Source organism: Mytilus trossulus, chromosome 4, assembly GCF_036588685.1.
Source record: "Mytilus trossulus isolate FHL-02 chromosome 4, PNRI_Mtr1.1.1.hap1, whole genome shotgun sequence".
NCBI classification, from domain to species: domain Eukaryota; kingdom Metazoa; phylum Mollusca; class Bivalvia; order Mytilida; family Mytilidae; genus Mytilus; species Mytilus trossulus.
Window position 1 is genome coordinate 75,959,864 of NC_086376.1, and position 21,700 is coordinate 75,981,563.

The 21,700-nt window shown below is 31.5% G+C and overlaps 1 protein-coding gene across 2 annotated transcripts in view; it reads left to right on the forward strand.

The window, feature by feature from the left end:
- LOC134715986 (syntaxin-18-like) overlaps positions 1–21,700 on the forward strand; it is a 44,461-nt gene that overhangs the window by 2,909 nt on the left and 19,852 nt on the right. The window contains exons 2-11 of one of the 2 annotated variants that reach the window (XM_063578615.1): positions 555–622; positions 1,076–1,191; positions 2,235–2,312; positions 3,030–3,096; positions 5,703–5,794; positions 7,194–7,282; positions 8,072–8,130; positions 9,002–9,071; positions 12,304–12,384; positions 13,146–13,370. In XM_063578615.1, the coding sequence (XP_063434685.1) occupies positions 555–622; positions 1,076–1,191; positions 2,235–2,312; positions 3,030–3,096; positions 5,703–5,794; positions 7,194–7,282; positions 8,072–8,130; positions 9,002–9,071; positions 12,304–12,384; positions 13,146–13,241 (816 nt within the window). In that variant the 3' untranslated portion in view covers positions 13,242–13,370. Of the gene's footprint in view, positions 1–554; positions 623–1,075; positions 1,192–2,234; positions 2,313–3,029; positions 3,097–5,702; positions 5,795–7,193; positions 7,283–8,071; positions 8,131–9,001; positions 9,072–12,303; positions 12,385–13,145; positions 13,371–21,700 lie in introns of those variants that run through there. The other variant, XM_063578616.1, reaches the window with a different exon arrangement.

The window sequence follows — 21,700 nt, forward strand, 5'->3', positions numbered from 1 at the left end:
AAACAAATCTCAACATGGTCTGAGACATACGAAACTGACCTGGATATGTAATTTTGACGAATTCAATAGGGAGGTCGCTCGATGGCAAACACGTACACTGGTTTACAACATCTCGCAAGTGCTACCGTGGAGATCTATCAGTGAACTATTCTGTTGAAATCGCTAGCTTTATTGTATATTCATCGGGATTTCAGTGTGAATATTGACAAATAAATAGAGAAGCTCGTTTCTGCCTAGACTTGAAGAGCAGATTTTAAAAATTTTGAGTAAATTCTGTATCAGAAAAATGTGTAGTTTAAGTTTTCAATTAACCATGATTTACTGTATGCAGAAGATTTATGAATAGTTTTACACTCATTAATTGTTTATAAGTCCTATTTCAACTCTTCTGTGAGCGAAAACCAAAAAAAAAACATTTTCCTGCTTAAACATGTTAAAGGGTAACATTTGCTTGCACATCTTTGCTTGCACATCGTTTCTTTCTAGCTACGCCCCTGGTGATTAAAAATAACTCACATTGAACAGTTATTTAATAGTTTCATTATTCTACTTAGGTATCAACCATTACTCAGTTGAAAGATTTTCTACTGAAGCACAGAAAGGATTATGTAAATGCAGGCAGGTAATTAGATATGCCAAAATTATTTAATGCTATATAAGAATAAGGAGATGTGGTATGATTGCCAATGAGACAACTATGCACCAAAGTTCAAATAAAGTGGATGTAAGCAATTATAGGTAACCATACTTTTTTCAACAATGATGTCAATTTCATATTGAAAGTTTTGTCAAGTGTGATCCATGAATTATCTTAAAAACTTTGACACTCATATATAAAGATACACATGTACACTGTACACATAGTTATATAGAAATCTAGCACGTGAGATAGACATTTTCTTTAATTTAAAAGAAATTTTGAAGTTAGGACAGTTCACTTTACCTGTGTAATAAACATAGTCATGGTTGTATACCCAAATATATATATCCATTTATTCACATTCTCTCAAATATGATGAATGTAATGAAATTTTTGTTTTTAAATATATGAAACAAATAATTGTTTACTTTTCAGTTTCTTGTCTTCAGATGTATCGTCACTAACAGACACAGAAAGAGACCAGATTGACACAGAAGCTCAGACTGTCATCAAGAAATGTCAACAGACCATTGTTATGTTTAAAAAAGATGGTAATAGAACTATTGTCATAAATAATACCCTTTGTAATTGAAATGTATCAGGTTATAAAGATATATATATATATAGGTTCCAGCCCAACGCCGGGGAGGAAGTTTCGAATCAAATCTACTCTAACATCGTTAGGTTGATTTTCTAGGCACTTTATACATATTCTAAGGCCTGGTATTACTTAATCATAAGAAATTCGATGGACAAGGTATAATTTGCAGTTGTCACTACACACAGGCAGACATATACATATATTTATTTACAGTGATTGTATGCTTCTAAAAATAGATTAGCATCCTGCAATTATACTGAAGAGATGAGTAGATGATCATTTCTGTACACTAAAAATAAATACTTCGTGTATTGTATCAGAGATCCTTGTTTAATTCCTACAAGCAGGTAACACCTCCCGAAACGAAAGCCTATTTTTATAAGCTAGAGTTAGAGGAGGGGATAAGGTCTCTGTGCAATGCTAGGCGGTGTTGTCGTAGAAGTTAGAAAAAAGGTACAGGTTCCAGCCCCAGCGCCGGGGAGGAAGTTACGAATCAAATCTACTCTAACATCGTTAGGTTGATCTTCTAGGCACTTTATATATATATATATAATACTTATTAAGTTTACTGGTTGGTAGATTCTTATAGACTCTAGAGCCCAGGTGGTCGTGTGGTCTAGGGGGACGGCTGCAGTGCAGGCGATTTGGTGTCCCGATATCACAGTAGCATGGGTTCGAATCCAGTCGAGGGAAGAACCAAAAATTTAAGAGAGCAAATTTACAGATCTAACATTGTTGGGTTGATGTTTAGACGAGTTGTACAATATACAACTCGTCTAAACATCAACCCAACAATGTTAGATCTGTAAATTATATACAACTCATCTAAACATCAACCCAACAATGTTAGATCTGTAAATTCGCTATATATATGTTTTTTTAGCAAATTTTAAGATATCCTATAAATTGAAGGAAGTGAAAAATGTCTGCATTTCTTCGGTGATAATATATAAATTTGATAAACAAGTGTTATTTATTTACATGTGCAAACAGCCCATCATCAGATTGTCCATCCTCAAGTGAAAGAACACAGAGATCATGTCATTAGAATTATAGAAGATTATCTTAAAGGTAGGTGTTTATTGTTTTAAAAATAAATTTTGAAAATGTTGTATAATCTTTTAAGCTATGTGTCTGCCATTTTTGGCATCACATGCCATCACAGTGGTCCCTGTAAAAGTTTGATTTCATACAGGAAACATCTGATGAGACAATGTATAGTGACTGTTTTATGTGTCAATAGTCCAAGTATCGTAAAATCTCATGTCAGATGATGCAGATATAAGGTCTGTTGAATCATATAAGATTTTCAGTGAAAGCAATTGATATATTCATGATATTGGACCACAATCTACAAAAGTAATTGATTACAAGTTATCATTTAATTAAAAACCTGAATTCATCCTGCTTCTATCAGCATGTTGAAAGTGCCTTGGCTTATAAAAATACAGAGATATGGTATGATTGCCATTGTGACAAAATGATGTGGATTTAAGCAATGGTAGGTCACCTTAAAATTGCATATTTTTTTCATTTTTTTTTTCAATTATTTTTAAATGAAGTACCGGTAAAATAAATGCAGTACAAGGTTGTCATGGTTGTAGTAGAATCTAATCATAGTAAACATCACAACATCCGCTTTGAAGATATCAGCTTTATTATTATTATATTATAGTAAAGAACAAGATATTTGAATTCATTATGCTAACAAGCAATGGATGAAAAAATCTGTAAATTTTTATAGTTATTCTTACACTGTATGACATGATTGTAAATGAACTATTTCAGTTGTATGCAAAGTATACAGTGAGCAAAGAGCTGTGAGAGTCAAAAGAGTTGTGGATAAAAAACGAATGTAAGTATTTTTTAACGTTTTCCTAGTCTTACCTGTTTATCCATTCATAAGAGTGACAAAAAAGATATCTGGTGATGATTAATTATATAGAATCTCCTATTTAAAAAAAATTTCCTATCAAAGAAAGGTTAGTTTTTAAAGTTTTAATTTGTAATAAAAAATATTCATGTATATTTATTATACCTTAACATGAAAGAAAATTAAATGGAAATTTCCTATTGTGCATATGATAGAATTTCAAGTTCTGATCAATGGTGTTTCTTTTAAAGATACAGCCCATAGTCAGGTGATATGTTTATATAGTCTATGTAGACCATCAATCAGTCCAGAAGTGGTCAACTAATGAAATATGGTATGATTTCCAGTGTAAGAACTATCTACCAGAGAACTATTAACAAGGATGTGAAAAAAATATACATTACAATATTAGCTTCAATAATGAGCTTAAACCACATCCTGTAAAACAAATAATAAATGCACACAAACTATGCAGAATTTTATGTCACTTATGCAATTCTCCAGTGAAAAAAAATGATTTTGCAAAAAATATAATGCAAAATTTAATTAGCTTCACACTAGGAGTCCTGGATAGTTTTATTCCAATACATATTGCAGCTTTTGTTCAGTGATTACTTACTTCATACTTCCAAGTCACATCTCAACAATTTCGTCATCATCTTTATTAAGGAAACGGAACGGAATCTTCTACGTCAAGAATATCAACAATTTTGTAGAACATTTCTGTCCAAATTTGTAAAAGTGATGTACAGCAAAGAATATAATGCATAAGTATATCCGTATTATATAAGTTACACAAGGAGCATTTGCCTGTTTGAATAGCTAAGGATCCTAATTTCACAAGCGTCATAAATTTTGAATTTAGAGATGGATAAGTAACCGCTAGTCGTAACAAACAATGCTCTGTCAAACATGTATTTCGTTCATTTTTTTACATAAATAAGGCCGTTAGTTTTCTCGTTTGAATTGTTTTACATTGTCTTATCGAGGCCTTTTATAGCTGACTATGCGGTATGGGCTTTGCTCATTATTGAAGGCAGTATGGTGACCTATAGTTGTTAATGTTTGTGTCATTTTGGTCTTTTGTGGATAGTTGTCTCATTTGCAATCATACCACATCTTCTTTTTTATATGTACTATAAATGCTGATGTATGGAGCCTCTTGAAGTGCCACATAGCAGATTATATGTATAAACTATATCAGGTCTTCAAATATGATCTTTATTTAAGAATTGAATGCTTCTTTTTGTAAATTTATTGGGGTGTAAAAGCGTTGACCGAAGTACATTTTGTTTCCACGCTTCATTCTAAAAATGTACGCACGGTCAACGCTTTTAAACCCCTATAAAGTTACAAAAAGAAGCATTCAATACTTATAATTACATTTTTTAGCTAGGATTATAAAAACACGATTTTCATGAAGTTAATTTTTTAAATTCACCTGTGCACTTTATTGTGGGACCTCGTGTCATCATGAATGAAATGTTATTGTCTCATGCAATTGTTTACGGAATAACATGTGATGTGCAATTAGCCAATCAGAATAACGTATTATAATGAAACATACATCTTATGTAATTATAAACACATATTTGATCTGAACTAATGTTGTTCTTGTATGAAATTGGTGAATTATAGACGTTTTGTTTTCAACTCTATTTCATATGTAATTATGTTACTACCTATAGACTTTTTTTATTGCTGTTTATATACTTTGATGTTGTTTAGAATATGTAAATACGTTAGTTTTATGTTAATGATTCTGTTCTTATAATATAAATTGTAAAATCTTCATATATGGAGGAAATAAGGATAATCAATCAATCAATCGTTAAAAGGAGAAGTCATACTAATACAATCAAACAAACAAAAACGAAATTAACAAAAAATAGATATGACACATATTAATTTATTTTTAACGACAACCACATACAGAATGTGACACGATTAAATAAGTACAAAAATGTATGTGAGTACTCAATCCTCCTGTATTTCAGACAGTTGTTTAACATGAAATACATCAACAGTAATCACTGAACAAAAGCTGCAATATGTTTTGGATTAAAACTATCCAGGACTCCTGGTGTGAACTAATTAAATTTTGCATTATATTTCTTGCCAAATCATTTTTTTTTCACTGGAGCATTGCATTTGTAACATAAAATTTCGTTATAACATATCTAGTGTTATGGTGGCCTTGGGCTGTTGTCTGCTCTGTGGTTAGGTTGTTGTTGCTTTGAGACATTCCCCATTTCCTTTTTTAACTTTACTTGTAGTCATTTTTACAATATAAACATTGCAAAAATTTCACAATTTTTAATAATTGATTATATCTTCTGTATCACTAGGTATAATTTGTGGATGCAAAGCCTTTTGATATAAATGTATTATATGTATGGTAAGCAGTTGGTGTTTTTGTTAGAAATTATTACATCTTCTGAAAACAGTAACACCCAAAGAACCAATTATTGAAAGGTTTGAAAAATGGATGTTATTATTGTCAAAGAGAGTAACACATTAATTTTAATCATATTGCAACTTTCATATCTTTACATAATAGATGTTGTAAAATGCATTTTTTTTTGCAGATCTAAATTGGCACCAGAAAGAAAAGCTAAACAAAGAAAAATTAATACAAAAGCTGATCTAGAAGAGGGTGACAAATCTAATTCTTCTATAGGTAAATGGATAAAAAAAAAGAAATAAAGCTGTCTTAGTCAACAAATTCATATTTTAATTAAAAAACTAATTAAAAAGGAAGTGCAACTCAAGGTGATTGCACTATGTTTACTTTTATACGCCTGTCAAAATTTTGACGGGACATATTATGGTATACAAATGTCCAGTGTCCGTCCGTCCGTCTGTCTGTCCGTCTGTCTTAAACATGTCGCACCATAACTTAAGAACGACTTATCCAAATTTCATGAAACATAACATAGTTATTTCTTATGATGGTCAAATGATCTGTATACTTTTTGGTGAAAATAAGATTAAAACTTTTTGAATTACGGCACTTTGTTACTAAATCAGGGGTGTTTTTTTAAAGCATGTCACACTGTATCTCAAAAACGATTCTTGATTATGGCTTAAAACTTTAAACACTTCTTAGTTATATTAATTTTAATATCTGTATACTTTTTGGTGATGATTCAAAATTTTTTTTTTGAGTTATTGAGTATTTTGTAAAAAAGGATGAGGTTTTTTTTACATGTCGCACCATATCTCAAAAACGATTTATGATTATCGCTTAAAACTTTACACATGTCTTTGTTATATTAATCTAAAGATCTGTATACTTTTTGGTGGTGATTCAAAATTTCATTTTTGAGTTATTGAGTATTTTGTAAAAAAGGGGGAGTTTTTTTTTTTACATGTTGTGCCGTATCTCAAAAACAATTTATGATTATTGCTTAAAACTTTACACACTTCTTTGTTAGATTGATCTTAAGATCTGTATACTTTTTGGTGATGATTTAAAACTTTATTTTTGATTTATTGAGTATTTTGTTAAACAGGGGAGGTTTTTTTTTACATGTCGTGCCGTATCTCAAAAATAATTTATGATTATTGCTTAAAACTTTACACACTGACTTCTTTGTTATATTAATCTAAAGATCTGTATGCTTTTTGGTTTTGATTCAAAATTTTATTTTAGTGATATTTAGTTTTTTGTAAAAAAAAAAAAAAAAGGGTTGGGGGTTTCACATGTCCTGCCCTGTCTCAAAAACAATATTATTGCTTAAAACTTTCTCAGAAACTATTTATGATTATTGCATAAAACTTCCACACAAGACATCGGGCGTATCATGCGCTCATGGCGCAGCTGTTTATTCATGTATGTTTGAAATAAAGATTTTGTCTGTATTATTTCAAGTTTGAACCAAGATCACTTTACTTTGCTTTAAGATGATGACAGGATAATAGTTAAGTTTGTACAGATACCTTTGTTTTTACAAGTAGCTTTTTGTGGCTAATGTGTACTTCAAAAATAATATTATATGTCTATTAAGTTTTCTCCTAAAACTAGATTTTATACTAATATGTGCATAAAAATGTAATTCAAAATTTATTTTTTACAGATGCTGTTCCTGCTCGACCATCAAATATTGATATAGATCACACACCACCAGTCAAAGATGAAAGTTTTTCACCTGAGGAAGCTCAAATGGTAGATTTTATTATTTTGTTAATTATGCACAGCCTAGATCTTAGAAGGCATTATTTTTTTCTGGTGATGTGTGCCCTTTATCTATCAAAAATTTTGGTTGAAGATAGTTATTTATGAATTTGTAGTCTCATAAACCTGAAAGTATGCATGTTCATTATACCTTAGTTGACTTGCTGGATTTATTTGAAAATTTTAATGTCCCTTCCAAAAGGTGGGGTCTATGTTGCAATCTCTTTCAATATACTCTTTTAATATTTGTTCAGCATCTCAATAGCCATGTGTTGCAGTATAGGTGTGCTTTTCTTATCAATCAGACACCTGCATCCTGTTTTCTAATTCTTTGAATTTAGAGGTGGGTATTCTTATACATAATTAGCACATACATTCTAGTTGTCAGTGTGACATCATGAAAATGATTTTATTCCTTTTACTGAATATGGATAAGTTTTTGGTGAAATAAGAATAAATAACACACTTGCACAAAAAAGATTTTTTTTGTAAAGCTGTTTTAGATTTTGATTTTGCAATTAGATTAGGGACTTTCCATTTTTAAATTTTCCTCAGGGTTTGGTAATTCTGTTATTTTACTTTTTAGTCACATCAAAATATTTTGAAATTATGTCTATATTGTTTTTTGAGGCAATGAGTTGCAAAAATCTAAATGCCTTTTTTATTTCAAATTGAATGAAGAAATAACTGTTGTAAAATATATTCAGATAAATAGACAGCAGAAAAACATGTTTAAAATAGAATATGCATGCATGAAGTTCATATATTTTTGTTTTTTAGTTTGAGCAAGAAAATGCAGAGTTATTTAATGAATTAAACAGCTTGGTTAGTGAAGTAAGGTGAGTTGAAGCCATGTGAACTGCAACTGTCTTGCACATACACAAGGAAAGCTTTGTTTTGTTTTACTGGTTCTAGTTAAGTCATATATTAACAATTGTGGTCCGAAATGTGTATATCTTATATTTTTGATACTACTTATTTGTTCCTTACAAGGGTAGATTTAGCTTTTCAGGGTCATAATTCTTAAAATTCCCTGATACGCCTTTATCAACAATATTAATAAACATGAATATGTCCATATCACACATAGACTATCAGTTTCTTTGATCTCAATTAAGTAACAGAGATTATTTTTTAACTATTATACAAAAGATTATTTTGTCTCTGTACCATATAAAAGGTTAATTCACCTCTGAATCATACAAATCTTATAAAGCATTAAGAAAACTGACTACTGCAATCTGAGATATTTTCATGCAGGGGTTATTTTTGTGTATAAAACAATCTCATAAATGTGTGAAAGTATCCCCTTGTGATTAGCAACTTTATCCTTGGCAAGCATAGTTAAATAGTGTGAACAATTATTTGCTGATTTAAAAAGTTATCTTTCCTTTACTAAAGTCTACACTTTGAGTACAACCTTTTGCAATTTTGTATGAAATGACATCAAGCTACAAAAATAATGTGATGGCCATAGTAGCCTATTAGGTATAAACAAAAAATACTACAGGCATGAGCATACAACACTGTCCACACATTTTATACACCACTGTTAAGTAAAAATAATAATAACACTTGGTAACATGTTATGCACTAAATTCATTACTCCAAATCATTTTGACTTCCATTACATTAATCCAGTAACTAGCAGCAACTTTATCATGCATCTTTTCTCATAATTTGTATTAATTATATGCCTATCTTTTTCAGCCAAATAGAAGGAAAAGTTTTAGAAATAGCTAAATTACAGGAAATATTTGCTGAAAAAGTATTAGAGCAGGTAAAATTTATTGAAGTGGTTTGGATAGTCTTTGGGAAAGAACATGAGGAGATGTTCAATAAATGTCATTGCACAACATTTCTACACCACACACACAAAATAAAAACTTTTTGAAGGGAATGTACAGTCGCAAACAAAATGTATTTTGAAAAATAAATGGCATATGGTAAATGTAAATAAGACAGTTTCTCTGACGTAAAACATGTTACTTATATTTTATGTCTTTATAAAATTTTGTTTGAAATGGGGATTGTGTCAAAGAGACAACAACCCGGCCATAAAACAGACAACAACAGGAGGTCACCAATAGGTCTTCAATGCAGCAAGAAACCCCCCACCAGGAGATGTCCTTCAGCTGGCCCCTTAACAAATGTCTATACTAGTTTAGAGATAATGGATGTCATACTAAACTCAGAATTATACACAAGAAACTAAAATTAAAATCATACAAGACTAACAAAGGCCAGAGGCTCCTGACATAGGACAGGTTAAACATGTTTTTTGAGATCTCAACCCTACCCTATACCTCTAAAAGTAAACACATAACAATACACACAGAAAAAAATCAGTTCTAGAGAAGTCTGAGACCGATGTCAGAAGAGGTAACAAAAGAAAATGAACAAAATGACAATAATACATAAATAACAACAGACTACTAGCAGTTACTGACATACCAGATGGCAAAACATTCAGAGAGAAAATCGTATTTGTACTTGCAATAACGTGATATTGGCGATGAGTTCCATTACATTTTAGAATGCTCAGCAATAGACAATAGTAGACAATTGCTACTAAAGAATCATTTTATAAACAGACCAAATATTGTAAAATTTCAAGGTCTCATGAATAGTAGCAACCCTGAACTATACAATCTGTGCAAGTTTATAAGAATTATTATTTAATGCCTAGAATCTCCTGGGTAATTACTTAATGTGTCTATTTTACATTTGTATTTAAGATTTATACTGTGTTTATTTATTCCTATATGTCTCTGTACCATTGTACTTTAGTTTACGCGATTAAAGATATATAAATAGTTCCAGTCCTCAATTTAAACTGATTGAAAGATTATGTCTTTATTATATGAATATCAGGCACAATCCTTCTTGTTAGGGGTTTAGTGTTATACCATCATAAAATATATGAGAATTACATAACCTGTGTCATACCAACAACTGGTTTTTATACGACCGCAAATTTTGAAAAAAATTTCGTCGTATATTGCTATCACGTTGGCGTCGGCGTCGTCGTCGTTGTCGTTGTCGTCGTCGTCGTCCGAATACTTTTAGTTTTCGCACTCTAACTTTAGTAAAAGTAAATAGAAATCTATGAAATTATAACACAAGGTTTATGGCCATAAAAGGAAGGTTGGTATTGATTTTGGGAGTTTTGGTTTCAACAGTTTAGGAATTAGGGGCCAAAAAAGGGCCCAAATAAGCATTATTCTTGGTTTTTGCACAATAACTTTAGTTTAAGTAAATAGAAATCAATGAAATTTAAACACAATGTTTATGACTACAAAAGGAAGATTGGTATTGATTTTGGGAGTTAAGGTCCCAACAGTTTAGAATTAGGGGCCAAAAAGGGACCCAAATAAGCATTTTTCTTGGTTTTCGCACCATAACGTTAGTATAAGTAAATAGAAATCTATGAAATTTAAACACAAGGTTTATGACCATAAAAGGAAGGTTGGTATTGATTTTGGGAGTTTTGGTCCCAACAGTTTAGGAATTAGGGGCCCAAAGGGTCCAAAATTAAACTTTGTTTGATTTCATCAAAATTGAATAATTGGGGTTCTTTGATATGCCGAATCTAACTGTGTATGTAGATTCTTAACTTTTGGTCATATTTTCAAATTGGTCTACATTAAGGTCCAAAGGGTCCAAAATTAAACTTAGTTTGATTTTGACAAAAAATGAATCGGTTGGGTTCTTTGATATGTTGAATCTAAAAATGTACTTAGATTCTTGATTATTGGCCCAGTTTTCAAGTTGGTCCAAATCTGGATCCAAAATTAAACTTTATTTGATTTCATCAAAAATTGAATAAATGGGGTTCTTTGATATGCCAAATCTAACTGTGTATGTAGATTCTTCATTTTTGGTCCCGTTTTCAAATTGGCCTACATTAAGGTCCAAAGGGTCCAAAATTAAACTAAGTTTGATTTTAACAAAAATTAAATTCTTGGGCCTCTTTGATATGCTGAATCTAAACATGTACTTCAATTTTTGATTATGGGCCCAGTTTTCAAGTTGGTCCAAATCAGGATCTAAAATTATTATATTAAGTATTGTGCAATAGCAAGTCTTTTCAATTGCACAGTATTGTGCAATGGCAAGAAATATCTAATTTCACAATATTGTGAAATAGCAAATTTTTTTTTTAATTAGAGTTATCTTTCTTTGTCCAGAATAGTAAGCAAGAAATATCTTATTGCAAGATTTCTTTTTAATTGGAGTTATCTTTCTTTGTCCAGAATCAACTTAAATCTTTGTTATATACAATACACAATGTATATTCACCTTTTACTACCAACTGATAAATTTAAATAATCTTTACCATTCAGTGATAACAAGCAGTTTTTATTACATCTTAATATTTCATGATGTATTTAAATGAGTAGTTATTGTTGCAAACTCCATTAGAATATTTTAATTGAGATTAGTTTTGGAATAAGGGAAAGGGGGATGTGATTAAAAAATTGGGTTCAATTTTTCTGATTTGAAATTTCATAAATAAAAAGAAAATTTCTTCAAACATTTTTTTGAGAGGATTAATATTCAACAGCATAGTGAATTGCTCTAAGAAAAAACAAAAAATTTAAGTTCATTAGAACACATTCATTCTGTGTCAGAAACCTATGCTGTGTCAACTATTTAATCACAATCCAAATTTAGAGCTGAATCCAGCTTGAATGTTGTGTCCATACTTGCCCGAACTGTTCAGGGTTCAACCTCTGCGGTCGTATAAAGCTACGCCCTGCGGAGCATCTGGTTAAATAAATGTGTTTAATTCCGATGTAAAGACCCTATAAGTGAATCAAAATTAAAGCCAAAATATGAAATATGTAAAGTTATATCCACAAAAGTAAACAAATTATACTTAAATAGGATTTTGATCAAGATTTTGCAGTTCACTGGAAATGGGAATGTGATAATGCTACTATGGCAGGGTTTTCTATTAAAGGATGTTTAATTTATAAAAGTACTGATGTGAATATGTGTTCTTACAGGAAACTGACATAGAAAGTATTGAACAGACCACAGTGGGCACAACAGAAAATATAACGAAAGGAAATGAAGAAATACGAGAGGTTAGATAAGAAATAATATTATTATTCATGACATTTTCTGAATTTGAATAATCTTCTAAATAAAGGCAACAGTACTATACCACTGTTCAAAATTCATAATCTGATTGAGAAAAAACAAATCCGGGTTATTATTTATTATTATTATACAGTATTTATAACAGCACATAATATATAATATCAAAAATTACTCTTAGCGCTTTACAACATAAACATACACATATATAAGTATCAACAATAATATATGAAAGCCCATGTTATGAGATCCTAAAACAGGCATATATAAAACAAATGGCATTTAAAACTATACTATTAAATTTACTGATCAACAATAAAATTTTTTGTAACCCAAACCTATTTGTTGTGAAAAAAATTAAGTTTTGTTAACAGTTTCACAACAAACTAAAATTGATTTTTATAAAAAAGACTATACTTGAAAACATTAAATTTGCAAATATAGGCAAATAAAGACACAATGGAAACACAATATTAAAATGTAACACACACAGAAACTAACTATAATATAACTATGGTAATTTTCCTGACTTGGTACAGGACATTTTTTAAAGAAAAAATTGTAGGTTGAACCTGGTTTTGTGGCATGTCAAACCTTCCGCTTTAATGCCAATATCTTGAAGTAAACATCTGAACTCTCAGTACAATATAATGCTATCAAATTGTGTTTTAATTGAATTTATTTAATTGATTTGATTTCAGGTATAACGTTTCCTTTTGTTCTAAATTAAATTCAATATATTTTTCAGGCAATTAAAAACAGTGCTGGCTTTAGAGTGTGGATTTTATTTTTCCTGATAACATGCACTTTGTCTTTACTATTTTTAGACTGGTATAATACATGATCAACATCTAGAGTATTTATGTTAACATTGTTTTTTGTGCAATATTATAAATATTGGCTTTTTGTATGATTGATATAAAAGTTATTTGTTTGTTTGTTGAATGAAAGATATATTAAACGTTATGCTTAATGTTTTTTCCTTTTTAATATATGTGCCAATACAGTGATTGTGGATGAAGCAAGTGATATTTTTATATGTAATTTTTCTGCCTTGTGGTCATCTACCCTGTTAACACTAAATGTGTGAGTCCGAGCCCCACAAAGGCAGGTGCGTTCAGCTCCAATCTTAATTGACTAGCAGTTTTCCTGTAAAATATTGTGGTGATCTCCAATACACCAAGTTTTTCCACCAAGAAAATGTGGTTGCCATGATGTTACCATTAGTGGTGAAACATTCAAACAATCAACTACTTGAAAATACTTTTTAAATTTAAAAACATTATATAAAATTGAGAAAGGAAATGGTGAATGTGTCAAAGCCACAACAACCCAACCATAGAAAAAAACAACAGCAGAAGGTCACCAACAGGTCTTCAATGCAGCAAGAAATCCCTGCACCCGGAGGCGTAGCATTTTATAAAATTGAGAAAGGAAATGGGGAATGTGTCAAAGCAACAACAACCCGACCATAGAGCAGACAACAGCCGAAGACCACCATATTAAAAAAAAACAAAGATTGGCGTCCAGAATATATATACCATATACACTTTATAGTTACAACCAAATATAAAAAGTACCAATTACGTTTGATATTTTCTTTTAGTATTCATTAAAACAGAGATTTGCAGAAGAATCAATTTCTAAAATACATAAAATAAATCTTGCATTTGATTATAATCTAAAATTGATTCATTAATTGTAACAGGGTCAGAAAGTTATAAAGAATGTATTTGTTATAGAAAATCAACAGGCATTGTCATTAGTCGTTGGCTAAATCACTTTTCAAAACATATGATAAACAACCTACTTTTATTTTATTGTGTAATCTTATTTTTAAGAAACAAAACATGTACTTTTTCACAATATTTTGTAAAGTAGGGTCAAATAGTTATCAAAAGTACCAGAATTATAATTTAATACGCCAAACGTGCGTTTTGTCTACACAAGACTCATTTGTAACCCTTAGACCAAATACGGCTACAGTATTCTATTCCTGGGATAAGAAAAAGTTTTTCAAAAAATTTAAAGTTTTGTAAACAGGAAATTTATTAAAATTACCATACAATTGATAACCATGTCAACACTGAAGTGCTGACCATTAAATGACTCTGAAACTACAAAAATGACACAAAAAAATCACAACATTAGATCACTACAGGTTTCAGTCTATAACTTTGTAGAGTAGATTTTTTTAAATGCAATAAAGCCACACATAGTATATGAGGATATTGAAGAAGTATATAGGACTATATGACAGTTTAACTTTTAAGTCAAGAATATGACAGTTTAAGTTTTAAGTCGGGAATATGACAGTAGTTATCCATTTGTTTGATGTGTTTGAGCTTAATATTTTGCCATCTAATTAGTGACTTTCATCTTTTATTTTTCCTCAGAGTTCAGTAGTATTGTGATCTAGTCCAAGGTATTATATTCAATACAGAAATATAACAATAAAAAGTGTGCATGCAAATGTCTTGGTTGAAACTTCAGTTCTGTTTTTATTTTGTAATCCATTGTGTACAAAGATGTTAGATATTTTTTTGTTCACATTCAATTACATCAGAAAAAGTTTGTGAACCTGATTTTTTGATAAGTCAAATACATCACATATGAAATGTTTACCTCTATAAAAATTGTCATTTGCCAGTTTAAGCTGAACTTTATAGAAAGTTTTGTTGTGCATGCTCTGGACTTCCTTATTGATTTGGCCATCTGTAGTTTATTGATGTTTATATTATATAACTCATTTGCGTTTAGAATATAAAAATCAGGATAAAACCCTGAAGGATTGACAACACCTTCTAATTGTGTGTAAGTCTAGCATATTATTTTATAACCATCATTTTTGGGATATCTAGTTTAGAAAATGTGTCCGGTGACCCGTCCATCTAACCAAGATGGCCGCCATGGCTAAAAATAGAACAGGGATAAAATGCATTTTCTGGCTTATAACTCAATAACCAAAGCATTTAGAGAAAATCTCACAAGTAGTAAAATTGTTAATAAGGTCAAGATCTATCTGCCCTGAAATTTTCAGATGAATCTGACACACTGTTGTTGGGTTGCTACCCCTAAACTGGTAATTTTAATGAAATTTTACTGTTTTTGGTTATTATCTTGAATACTATTATAGATAGAGATAAAATGTAAGCAGCAATAATGTTCAGCAAAGTAAGATTTACAAATATGTCAACATGACCGAAATGGTCAGTTGACCCCTTTAGGAGTTATTGCCCTTTATAGTAAATTTTTAACAATTTTCATAAAATTTATAAATTTTCTACTGAAACTACTGGGCCAAGTTCATTATAGACAGAGATAATTGTAAGCAGCAATAATGTTCAGTAAAGTAAGATGTACAAACACATCACCATCACCAAAAAACAATCTTGTCATGAATCCATCTGCTTCCTTTGTTTAATATTCACATAGACCAAGGTGAGCGACACAGGCTCTTTAGAGCACTAGTTTCAATAAAATTGAGAAAGGAAATGGTGAAAATGTCAAAGCGACAACAATCCGACCATAGAGCAAACAACAGCCGAAGGCAACCAATGAGTCTTCAATGTAGCGAGAATTCCCGCACCCGAAGGTGTCCTTCAGCTGGCCCCTAAAAATATGCATAATAGTACAGTGATAATGGACGTCATACTAAACTCCGAATTATACACAAGAAACTAAAATTTAAAATCATACAAGACTAACAAAGGCCAGAGGCTCCTGACTTGGGACAGGCGCAAAATTGCGGCGGGGTTAAACATGTTTATGAGATCTCAACCCTCCCCCTATACCTCTAGCCAATGTGGAAAAGTAAAAGAATAACAATACGCACATTTAAATTCAGTTCAAGAGAAGTCCGAGTCCGATGTCAAAAGATGTAACAAAAGAAAATAAATAAAATGACAATAATACATAAATAACAACAGACTATTAGCAGTTAACTGACATGCCAGCTCCAGACCTCAATTAAACTGATTGAAAGATTATGTTTTTCATCATATGAATATCTGGTACAATCCCTCCCGTTTGGGGTTTAGTATCATACGATCATAAAATATATGAGAAGAACATAACCCGAGTCATGCCAACAATTGTTTTTAAGAAATAAATGTGTTTAGTTCCGATGCAAAGACCCTATCAGTGAATCAATGTTAAAGCCAAAATATGCAATCTTTAATGACCTGACAACAGTATCGTAACTATATCCCCTTTTAATAAGTCTATTTAAAGGTTTTGTTAGTTTCTGACGAGAATACTGACATTTTTGTGCTTTATTAAGAATATTTCCATAAAAAATTGGATGTGAAATACCTGAACGTATAAGATGTCTGCATGTTGAGTTATATTTACGAATTATTTCCTTATACCGGTGATAAAATTTAGTAAATGTTTTGACCAGTTTGTGATATCGAAAACCCTGGTGTAATAATTTTTCAGTAATACATAAATTAGGTTTTCCATTTAAACTATCCCAAATACACCTGTGCAATTCATTCCAAATCAGCCCTTACCGACAAACTAATTTTACAGTTATTTTGTTTTTAAACTAAGCTCTATCAAAAGGAAAACCTACCCGAGATAATAGAATTATACAAAAACCATATCGGAAAAAAAGTAAAATCACAAAAATACAGAATTCCGAGGAAAATTCAAAACGGATTGTCTCTTATCAAATGACCAAAAAAAATCAAAAGCTCAAACACGTCAAACGAATGGACAACAACTGTCATATTCATGACTTGCTACCGTCATTTTCCTAAGTAGAGAATGGTAAATTAAACCTGGTTTTATTGCTAGTTAGGCCTCTCACTTGTTGGAAAGTATGCACAGTTAAATCCAGAGAAATAAAGGCAACAGTAGTTTACCGCTGTTCAAAACTCATAAATCCATGAACAAAAAAAACCAAAATCGGGTAACAAACTAAAACCGAGGGAAACACATTAAATATAATAGGAGAACAACGACACAACACTGAAATGTAACACACACAGAAACCTGTTTACCAGAATTTATGCAATGTTTTTTTTTCATAGATTTTGATTCAGGTGCAATTATAAAATCCAAATCAACTTTCTGTCTCTTCAGCGATCCTCGTGGCAAAATTTCCGAAAGTTCAAAACCGAATACAAACGTTGAAGAACTGAAATAACACGTATAAGCACCTACAGGTTAGCCAAAACCAGACAAGAATCAGAACAGAACACTAGGGAGATACATTCTTTCATTGAAAATGATGTCAAAATTTCATAACAGCAATGCCCGTATTTTTATACCAGTACCAAAGTACTTCCTTGACTAGTGATACCCTCGGAAAATATCATCATGCTTTGACACAAAAAGGTGGCAGCTGAGTTATAAAAGCATATAAGAGATAAAAGATTGGTCTGACACAAGAATTTTAATTTTTTCTTAATAAAATCTTTTATAGAATGATAAAAACAATCGCTTTCATTTTGCATTATTTTTTCTTATTGAGTTTTTGGCACGTCTTCATAGTTATGCACCCAACGCCCTGCGGAGGGGAAATAAAGGTTTTTCTTGTCCGTTCGTACATATGTCATGAAGTTATAGTTTCTGTTCTATAGCAATACTTTGCCACAACCAAATGTACGGAAACTTATACACAATGCTTAATACCACCAAACAAAGATGAAGTTCGAATCATGGTGGCGTATCTTTCACGGATTTTGATTTCTGTCCATTCATGAAAAGAATTATAAGCTAACGGTTTCGTGTTTTCGCACAACTACTTAAATTTGTCCCTCCCAAATGTTATGAAAAAAACATACACAATGCCTATTATCACCAATTACAGAATATGTTGGCTTTCGCCACTTTAACCGTTTAACCGCCACTCCATTACAGTCTATTAAGATCAAAAAGCGCACTGAAACCCCAGAAAAATCCCTAAATGTAACATAAAGAAACTAAAGTTAGTTGACTTATGCTCTTCAACTTCGTACTTTATTTGGCCTTTGGCATTTTGATTCGAGCGTCGCTGATGTGTCTTTTGTAGACGAAACGCGTTTCTGGCGCAAATGTAAAATTGCAATCCTGGTATCTATGATAAGTTTATTTGCATAGCCACACACGTGGGCATCTGTGTCCCAGTAACATGTTCTTCATTTATTTGTTTTACAATATTAATTCTTATTCTAACCAATTCATTTGGACTGCGTAGAAAGATTTTTAAAATTATTAAAGAATTTCATTTACTGTATCAAAAATAGCACAAAAAACAGAGAAAAATTCAGTTACCGATGACTTTAAAGTAACTATGCGCTGTGTGGTCACGTAAGTTCATGGTGAAAAGAGAAGATTTTAGAAAATATCAAATCTGCCACTCTCTCTTCTGAAAAAAAATCGATTTTACAGTTCACTTGCAATTACAATTCAAATATGGCTGTGTCTAGTGTTAACAGACTCCATTTTCATCGTAAGTTGACTACGTATAAATTATACGTTTTCTCTTCGTGTTCATGGCATGCATACCATTCAAATGGATGTGACCATAACACAAAAATACTGTAACTGCGGGATTTTGAGAGCGACTATATAAACACTACGCCAAGATTACGGCCACCTTTATGAATTGGCCGTATGGCACAACAATTAGGTGTCACAACTCATCAAATACATGTTTTCGTTTCATTCAAGTGAATCTGTAGATCGCAGAATTAACGTCTGATACGTTAATGTTACCAACTGGGTGCATTCGCTATTGTGTCATTGTGACAGAGTAGCAATGGCTGTGTTTAGTGTTTCCAAATTTCATGATCAGAAATCGCAAATATACGTTGAAATTCCAACAGATGCACGGGGAAGATACTCAATAATAAGAATTTCAATAATGTTGCACTTTATAAGTATGATTTAAGGATAAGGAATTTATTACTATTTCTCCTTGCAAACATTAATATTGAAAAAAAAACCATTACCAGCGCATTGATTCGTGATAATTTGTATAACAGTCGAAATTATGATTTCAGTTTGACTACCTCATGTCAGGATACGAATCATGTTACATCTTACATAAAAGATATTAGTTATCCAAAATATTAAACGTTTGTTCATGATTTTTATTATTTTTATTATGTAGTACCCTTTTAAACTTGTTATACATGTATAAATAAGAGATACAAGTACACACCCGTGATATCGCGGGTCCGTGACTGAATTAAAGTATATAACTATGCCTAATTATATATGTAAGCCTTATTTTAGTAATTGGTATTGTCATCTGATAAAGTCATGTCGATTATAAGATACACAGTTTTCTCTGCTTTCAAATCTTTCTGTTTGAACCCGTCGACCTGGAACTTATCAATTATTGGTAATATTAATTACTTGGAAAACAAAAGGTCCTGGCTATCCAGGTATGGAGTGTTTTTTAATCAACAGCATTGTCCTATATTAGTTATCTTAGAAAGTCTTGCTTATTGCTGAATAAAACTACAATAGGGAACACTTTGACAATGATTGACTTTGAAGTGTCAGCCCTTTGATTATGACCCGTGTATACAGTAAAATCTAAATACACCGTTTGGTGGTGCGCCTGTCAAATGCGGAACGTTCAGATAAGGTTATAGGTAACAGGTGAATATACTATTGATATCGGTATCGGATTTGACCCGGAACTTGTTAATTATCGGCAATATTAATTGTTTGGGAAAACAAAAGGGTCTGGAGTGGTGTATTTTTTAATATACACCATTGTCCTATATTAATTATATATAAAGTCGAATTCTTTGATTTGTCGTTTTTACCCGATGACGGCTGACAAATTGGACCTCGTAATTTTAGTATTATAGATAGATGATACATTTTTTTTACAATGCACTGTCATTCCGAAGTCATCTTTTTTCGTAACAGTACACCCTACTCGATATTTTTAACAGTCTTGCTTTAGGATAATTTTTTTGGTGCCTTCATATACTAGGTATACAAGGATAGCACATGGACTTCACTTTGCCATTTTGTTTAATGACTCTACCTATGTGTCATATTTTCTTATCGACATGCTGTTTACATCAGCACGTTCATAGACGAGATTTAATCCTATAACACTGACCCAAATTGTATCGCCTTTCTGCAAGTTAAGATTTACACCAGCTGTCACAGACCTCTGCATGTGTGCTGGAAGAACTTCAGGGATACACCGGTTTCCATTCCTGTCTCTGCTATTCAAAATACACACAGATACAGCGAATGAATCTTTATTTCGTCTGTTATCCAAATTCAACATTACATCGATCGAATACGATGCAGGGTGAAGCACGCAAATCTTTGTGCCATTTTCTTCTAAGGCAACGAAGGTTGCTTCGATTGGTCTCCATGGAACTTTCCCAAATTTAGTTTCAATACTATATAAATCAAAGTTGACCTTCAGATTGAAAAACGTCGATTCCCGTTTTGACACATGGCTTGCACCATTTTTGTTGCATATGAAGTAACATACTAGTCCAATAATAACTAGTTGTAAAATATGTGGAGACATTTCTTTTAATTGTTTAGATATTTTCTGTTTCATCGTAGATTGTAAATTTTTGTCTGTCTCATTTTCAGAATCGTCGACCAAATTTATCTCTTCTAGGTGTATAGAAGACGCGTGTTGGTATGTATCAACACTCATGTGAACATCTGAACTTAATCTAGTTAAATTGGTGTGAGCACTTGTGTGACTTCCACTTTGGACAATTTCATCACGCGATATGGGTTCTCTATGGGATTCTTCCGATAATTCTATAGAGTTTGTGAACAAAGTATTTTGTTCATTGCTGTGTTCACAGTCTGAAAAAAACATAATATCAAATTTAAGTATATGTCTTGAATTAATTTGTAATGGAATAAATTCAAACAAACAAAATATGTGTTTCTCCCCTGCAGATAAGATACCCAAAAAAACACTATTTGATAACAATTGCCATATTCCTGACATGGTACAGGACATTTTAAGAACAAAATGGTGGATTGAACCTGGTTGTATGACCAATTAAATCTCCTGCTTATATGGCAAATTCCATTTAGATGACAACATCAAGTGACAGGTTACAAATAAGTATAAGAGCACTCAGGACAGAGAAATTCACAAATGAACAACATAATAGTCCACTTCAAGCACAGAATAACAGCGAATACATAAGTTAATTTACGACAGTACACGAGTACAACACAAACAGATCTTGAATGAAAATAGATTTTAATTATAAAGACATACAAGAGGTCCGGATTTTCTGATTCAAAACTATTGAAAACATGCAGAAGAAACTACGTATACGGTGCAAATATTGATTATTCACT